General features: G+C 36.1%; 1 protein-coding gene across 1 annotated transcript; it reads left to right on the plus strand.

Moving 5' to 3' along the window:
- The first annotated feature begins 288 nt into the window (after nucleotides 1–288).
- On the plus strand, nucleotides 289–1638 carry LOC135231646 (olfactory receptor 5T9-like). Its single transcript, XM_064288063.1, has one exon. It carries the CDS (start codon nucleotides 443–445, stop codon nucleotides 1385–1387), a length of 945 nt encoding a protein of 314 aa, XP_064144133.1. The 5' UTR covers nucleotides 289–442; the 3' UTR covers nucleotides 1388–1638.
- Nucleotides 1639–8068: the final 6430 nt, after the last annotated feature.

Here is an 8068-nt window from a genome sequence, read left to right on the forward strand (position 1 = left end):
TTTCTGCTGGTGAGAAGATTATGGCAAATAATTGTACATGATAACTGAAAGTGCTAGAACTCTGGTGTTATATTCTAATTCTCTGTCCATTGATATATTATCCCAAGTATTTGGATGTAAGAAAGAAATTTGTTTCAATAAATGACTGATTTTAATAAATAAAGCAGTTAACTCGATTATTTTGGTAAAGACTGATATTAACCAATGAGGAAATGTCTTTATTTTCTATTTAATTCTGCAGAGAGAGAGTGGTACTAACCCTTTATTCAGTATCTGGTCATTGTTTTATGAGTTGCTGCTGGGAAATCATGAATTTCCAAAAAATCAATATGAGGAGGACATAGTTAACATTCCTTTCAGTCACAATATTATGCATCCAAGCCATAAAAACAAAATTTTTGATTTCATGTGTATTTTCAAGTTTGTTCCATGAAGTGTCAACATGAAAAACGACACAGAAGTCACCACATTTGCACTGAAGGGCTTCACAGACAATCTTGAACTGCAGGTCACCTTATTTTTTCTGTTTCTAGCAATCTACCTCTTTACTCTGATTGGAAATTTAGGACTGGTTGTATTGGTCATTGAGGATTCTCGGCTTCACATCCCCATGTACTATTTTCTGAGTGTGTTATCATTCTTGGATGCCTGCTATTCATCATCTGTTACCCCAAATATGTTAGTAGATTTTATGTCAAAGAATAAATCCATTTCATTCCCTGGATGTGCAACACAAATGTTTCTTGATATTACTTTTGGGACCACAGAATGCTTTCTCTTGGCGGCAATGGCATATGATCGCTATGTAGCAATCTATAACCCACTTCTCTACTCAGTTAACATGTCACCCAGAGTCTATGTGCCACTCATCACTGCTTCTTATGTTGGTGGTATTGCGCATGCTACTTTACACACAGTAGGAACATTTAGCCTCTCCTTCTGTGCATCCAACGAGATCAGACATGTCTTTTGTGAAATCCCTCCACTCCTTGCTATCTCCTGTTCTGACACTCACATCAACCAGCTTCTACTCTTCTACGCTGTGGGTTCTATTGAGATATTCACCGTCCTGATTGTTCTGATTTCCTATGGTTTCATTTTGTTGGCCATTCTGAGAATGCATTCTGCTGAAGGGCGACGAAAAGTATTTTCCACTTGTGGCTCTCACCTAACTGGAGTGTCAATTTACCATGGAACAATCCTCTTCATGTATATGAGACCAAGTTCCAGATATGATTTGGACCATGACATGATAGTGTCTATATTCTACACCATTGTGATTCCCATGCTGAATCCCATCATCTACAGTTTGAGGAACAAAGATGTAAAAGAAGCAATAAAAATAGTGTTTGGGAAAAATTGGTTTATCAATAAAGTATATTTTTAGCATGAAAAATATATTTTAAAAAAGTCAAGATTCATGGCCTGTGTCTCAATATGAAGAAGATATGAAAAAATGAAATTTTAGTTTCAGTTTATTGGTGCGTTTCTATTCTTCTTGAATATTTTGAAATAAAGGTAATAGTCAACCCTTAAACTCTGCTATTTTAACTCGTACAGAAAAACCTTGCCATCAATTTGCTTCTTACTTCGTTCAAGCTGATACATGTATGTATGTGTAGGTGTGTATGGGTGTATATTTTGAGAATGAACGTGTAAATGTATAGTTAACTAATAACACAAACTACCAGTGAAACATTGTGTATTAGAGTTACCTCTGGTTAAGAAGACACTGGGTGCATAATGGTAAAAGGTCGGTGGTTTGAATCCACCCAGATGGCCCTCTGAAGATCTTCTGAAAGAAGACAATCACAGAAAACAACATGGAGGGCATTTCTACTCTCACACACACGGGGCCACCATTAGTCTGAATTAGCTGAATGGAGACTTGAATTAGATGTTAGGAAGACAAAAATTAAGAAAGAATAGTTGTGTCCTGAGCTAAGGGAGTAGAAATTTTAGAGAATGAGATGAAATTTGTCACGGTTTCTTTGTCAAAGTTAAAATAATATTAAACATTGATTGCAGCACTGGAAATAAAATTCTGATCTTCAATTTCAGCATGAATATTGCAATCATTCATTCTATCAGTCAGTGAGTTAGTTATCAAATATCTTACGGACACGTCGCTATAGGGTCACTATGAGTTGGAATCAACTCGACAGCAGTGGGTTTGATTTTGGTTTGGGTGTGTACTCTATCCTTTGTATTATTTTAGAAGCTTGTAATAAAAAGGTAAAATATTTGGACATACCCTTTCCTCTTGCAAAGGTTATAGGCTAGAAAATGTCACAGAGTGAGAATAAATTGTTATTGGTATTTAATTGCAAGATTTATACTTTTTTTTTTAAAGAATATTGTAGGCTGATTTGAAAAAAGTACATTTTCCACTCAAATCAGTTCAATAAAAAAGCTAGAAATGATACCAGGTATGATTTGTAATTTAATAATTATAGTAAAACCTTGATATTCAGCCTGTTCACAAAATTCACGTTTTCAATTTGGTGTATACCATCTGTTTTTTACAGTAAATGCACCAGGGCTTAATCTTGATTCTACAAGGGAGGCTTTGTGTTAAGCTTTATCCTAAATATTCACATTAAAAAATTCCATTAGGACAGGATCTAGTGCTTTCCAACTGTGTGATTTTCTTACTACAAGGTCCGGGGCACTATCCAGATAATATAAAGACACATTAAAGGGAAAAAAAATAACCATGGAATCATTGCCTGTGTTTGTTATTTGGTATGATCATTTAAGCAAGTCTCTAGGCTATCTCCACATTTTCACTGCTTGGGTAAAATTTGGAGCGGAGACTTGCCTAATGAGCATTCAATTTGTCTTTCTTTCCCTGGGGAATCCAACTTTTATCTAGGAATCCTAGTTCTCAAGTTCAGAGATTGGGTCCTAGAAACAAACACATTTTAGTGAGGTCTTCAGGGATTTCAAAACTTTGTAAAACTCTCCAGCATGCTTCATGGAGTAAACTTAGGAGTGGATCTCAGGCAATCTCTCTCTGCAGGTAAGTTAAATCAAATGCTTTACCTATTACTAGGTCGAGTTGTGAGAACTAAGTATCTTGAAAGCTCTATCAACTGAAATCAAACTCAGAACTGAAATGATCCTTTTCTGTCCTCTTTTCTAAGTGACTGGAATCCTTGCTCACTGATTTCCAAGTGGCGGCGACAGTTCTGTAACGAATTAAATAACAGTCAAACATTCCTACTGATAAATGAGACTAAGCATTGTTAAAGGAGTTGTAAAAGAAAAAATAAAATCAAGGATAAGTTTTGATTATCTTAGAGAATGAAGAAGATTTAGCATATTGCTTTTTACATATAATGAGTTTGATATTTTTGTGGAAGCAAGCAGAGTGTCTTAATCCAAGTAGAGTTACTGCTAAAAATATCAGCTATATTGATTTGTGATAGTGTCCTGTAGCATTTGGAACAAAAAAAAAAATTGAAAGATACTAAACCTCAACTACCAATGAAATTAATGATACCTTAAGAGTTTCAAATTGTCTCCATGCAGATGTCAATGTTGAAAAATTTCTTGAGCATTTTGAAAACAGTCTAATTATACCCTATCTTTGGCACAGTCGTATATTATTAGCTTGGTGTACAAAGAATGGAAGTAATTATGTGCCCTAATTTCTTCCATTGTGATAGAAAGCCATGGAGATGCAATGATATGGGGCAGAAAAAGCATAGATTGATTTTAATCACAATCTAAAGAAGGGAATATAGTGATATTTGACAACACAGCAGTAACTTCTTGAAATTAAAAAATGTGTACAAATCCACCAGGCGATCCTTGGAAACTCTATGGGGCACTTCTACTCTGTCCTATAGGGTTGCTATAAGTCAGAATCGACTTGACGGCACTGGATTTTTTGGGTTGGGTACATATGTATATGTATGCACACTCACACATACGTGTGTATGTATATATATTTGAGCATACACACATCTATATATCTTACACAATAAAAAAAAACAATAGCAAGTAGGAATTTTATTTAAATAGTAATGAAATATTGTTTATTAAAACATATTGTTCATATAAAAGTAGCTCAAATTAAACAAGAAATAATTAGATGATAGTACTATGAATATAAAAATATGGCATAAAATGTAAAGGCATTATCTAAATATTGTAAGTTTGGGAATCCAAGCTCCAGAACAATATAGAATAATGAATCCTCATTCCAGGGAGTGTATGTTACCTTAGTATGAAGGGAAATGCTTTCTGCTTTAGAACTGGCAGAACTGATGGATGTTTTAGGAAGCACTCTATATCACATAAGTGACACAGTGGTTAAGTTCTCGGCTGCTAACCGAAAGGTCAACAGTTTGAACACACTAACCACTCTGCAGGAGAAAGATGTGGCACTCTTCTCCCATAAATATCACAGCCTTGGAAACTCTGTGGGACAGTTTTACTCTGTCCTATATGGTCTATGGGTGGAAATCGACTCACCATCAAGGGTTTTGATTTAATTTTTAGCCTATACCAGATAGGAAACTACTTAAGTGTTCCTGAAATTTAAGATTCCATGTTTCTGAAAAAGAACTATAAAATTACTTAGTCGATAACAGTGAGATTTTGTCCCCTTCCTGATTTTTGCATTGCCCAGGTGATAAACCTAAGGATGAAAAGATTCCCTGGTGCCAACAGTTAGTCTCTGTCCTGGCGGCCATAAAGAGCTCATACTAAGAAGTAATTTTTGAACATAACGCAACACGCCTCCAGATAAGAATTGCTGTGGAGTCAACTCCGATTGATAGTGACCCTGTAGGACAGAGTGGAACTGCCCACAGGTTTTCCAAGGCGTGAGTGGAAACCCTGGTGGCTAGTGGTTAAGGGCTAAGGCTGCTAACCAAAAGGTCAGCAGTTCGAATCCACCAGGCACTCCTTGGAAACCCTATGGGGCAGTTCTACTCTGTCCTTCAGGGTCAGTATGTGCTGGAATCGACTGGATGGCAATGCTTTTTTTTAAATTATGTGAGTAGATCTATAAAATATATGTGTTCAAAAATGATTTTAATATCCAAATAATTGGTAGAAAAACTAAAATAACTTTTCAGACAAGGTGCAGGGGGAAAAAATAGGAGAAAAAGCAGATTGTTCCACAGAAACTTTATTTTTCTGACATATACCCATTGAAAAAAGAACATCCTTTCCTTTTCCATCAAATGTATTTCAATAGAGGAGGGAAATAACAATAAGGATTTTAAATATATACAAATACTCTCCCCCCTCAAAGCTAATTGTGCTAATGCATAGTAGACAGTCAGTAACTGAAGTTCTTGTTCTTGATATTCTTGCTCTTGTTAAATTAAGGATATGTTTATAAAATATATTTCAGAGTGAACAACGCAGTGAATAGCATTATGTACAGCGACCTGACAGGAAATATTTTGATCAACGTGAATGTTTCTCTGAGATTTTCCAGAGTAAACTTGCCTTGTCATAAAACTTGGCATTCTTTATGGTTTCAGGGTAGGGGACAAGAGATATGGGATAGCTGGTGCAACAAAATCAGATCAGCCTATCAGATACGTATTTTCCTTTAAAAAAAAAAAAACCTTGGAAAAGTCATGTGTGTGGAAGAGCATGTTTTGTTTTGTGAGAGTACAGCTGAAAATCAGGTGGCCCAGTTTTTGCATACAGCAAAACCAAAAACTGAACCCAGTGCAGTTGAGTCAATCCCGACTCCTAGCGACCGTAAAGGACAGAGTCAAACTACCTCATAGGGTTTCCAAGGTTGTAAATCTTTACAGAAGCAGACTGCACATCTACCTCCCACAGAGCAGCTGGTGGCTTTGAACTGCCAACCTTTCAGTTAGTAGTGGAGCACTTAACCACTGTGCCATGAGGACCACTCATTTTGCATATACAAAATTATAATTTAATTGCTATTTCTTTTTCAACTACAGGACTCTTCAACCAGGTAGAATGTGACACTGAAGTTAAAATTTAAGAAAGAAAAAAAAAAAGAGGAAAAAATATTGACATCATTCAAAAAAGCTAATAATAATAATAACTACACACGCACCACACACTTAAATCACTAAGTGCCAAGCTTTGTGCTTACTAACCTATATATTTGCATTACGCCAGTTATTTAGTACTACACAAAATATAAATATAAATATTTGAGCAAAGCACAGAGCTAGTGTTTGGGGGAATAAAACAACAGTATCAACAAGGGCAAACCAAATTATAAATAAATAAACCCTAAGTTTATCCAGTCAATATCCTATGCAGACTCTGAGTGACTTAACTTCATTGAACCTCAGATGTCTCATCAGATATGAAAATATTTACACACATCTCCTAAAGCTCCAATGCATAATAAAAGGTAATTATTTCAAAACATTTAGCTTAGTTCTAGGCACATGAGAGGTCCCTGGTGGCACAAAAGGTTAAGCACTTGGATCCTAGCAGAAGTGATGGCGGCTCAAACCCACCCAAGGGAGACAGGCTGGGTGACTGGCTTCAGGAAGGTCACGGTCTTGATACCCCCGTGAAATAGTTCTGATCTGCACACCATAAGTCAGAACCTGCTGGATGTCAACCAACAACAGCAACGAGAAGCACATAGTGAACACGACATAAAAGTTAGCATTCTGGCTCACTCATTTCTCTGTAGAAGTAGAGTAAAATGATTGAACTTTAACAAATCGAAACTGTAAGTAATAAAACTTAACTGTAAAAACAATGACAAAACAGGCTTCAAACAGTTTAAGGAAAAGAAGGATAAACTGGAAAACGAAGGGAAGCCTGCTAAAAAGTGATAATAGAAAGCAATCTGGAAAACAAATCCAGCAATAGTTCTGGTGTATTTGGCAGAAAAAAGAAAATGCGATTAAGAAAGAAGGATGCAGTCTTCCGGCACCTACAGAAGGAACAGTATTAGATGCAGGTCTATCTGTGCGTAGCGGAAGCAGAGGGATGTGGTAAAAATTGTTAAGGAAAAAGCCACAGTTCTGGATGGGTTTCCCGCAGAGATACTGAAATACAGAAAATATCCAGGGAGATGAAGCTGGGAGCCTGGAGAGGAGGCCTGTGGTAGTTAAGCAGAAAAATAGCTGGAGGCCACTCTGGCTCATCAACTTCAACTCTGTAAAGGCAGCTTTTTTTGTTTTGTTTTTTATCACTTGAAAAACAGTGGTAAAGAAAATATTTACATCTCATTCAATATCACTGGAAAAATATTCTTGCATATATATTATTATATATATGATACATATACATCATACATATGTCATATATACGATATATATACACATATACAACTATATTCTGCTGTTAGGGGCTATCGATTCAATTCAGAATCATAGCAACCCTATGTACAACATATAACATTCAATATTTACACTTCTATGTGCAATATAGAAAACGCTGGTGGTGTAGTGGTTAAGAGCTACGGCTGTTAACCGAAAGTCCAGCAGTTGAAATTCACCAGGCACTCCTTGGAAATCTTACGGGTCAGTTCTACTTCGTCCTATAGTGTCCTATGACTGGGAATCAACCTGACAGCAACGGGTTTGCTTTTTTGTTTTGTGTTGGTTTATATACTATATATATATATATATATATATGTACATAATTCAATATTTAAACTATATCCAACAGTGAATAAATAAACTGTTTACAAAAACAACTTGAAGAACCAACCTCAGTTGTTTTCTGATGAGGTTATACCTTTGAAATTTCTAAAAATGTCAGAGAGAAACAACTAAAGTCTGAAACTCCTAAGTGTGAACAAAATTAAACAGATTTTAAATGACACTTTAAAAGGGAATAATCCTCTAACAGCAAAATAGATTTTACATTTTATTAACCTCTTTCCAATTTCCCTATTTAAAGACAGAACCACGTAATAAATGGCTCCAGGGAATCTCACACAGGTGACTGAGTTCATTTTCATGGGAATCATGGACCTTCCTGACTCCAGGTCTCCCTTTTCTTTGTCTTCCTGGTGATCTATGGGCTGACTGTGGTAGGGAACCTGGGCACCATCATCCTCATCAGTGTTGACTCCAGACTTCCAACCCCC

The sequence above is a fragment of the Loxodonta africana genome, chromosome 7, assembly GCF_030014295.1.
Source record: "Loxodonta africana isolate mLoxAfr1 chromosome 7, mLoxAfr1.hap2, whole genome shotgun sequence".
NCBI lineage: Eukaryota > Metazoa > Chordata > Mammalia > Proboscidea > Elephantidae > Loxodonta > Loxodonta africana.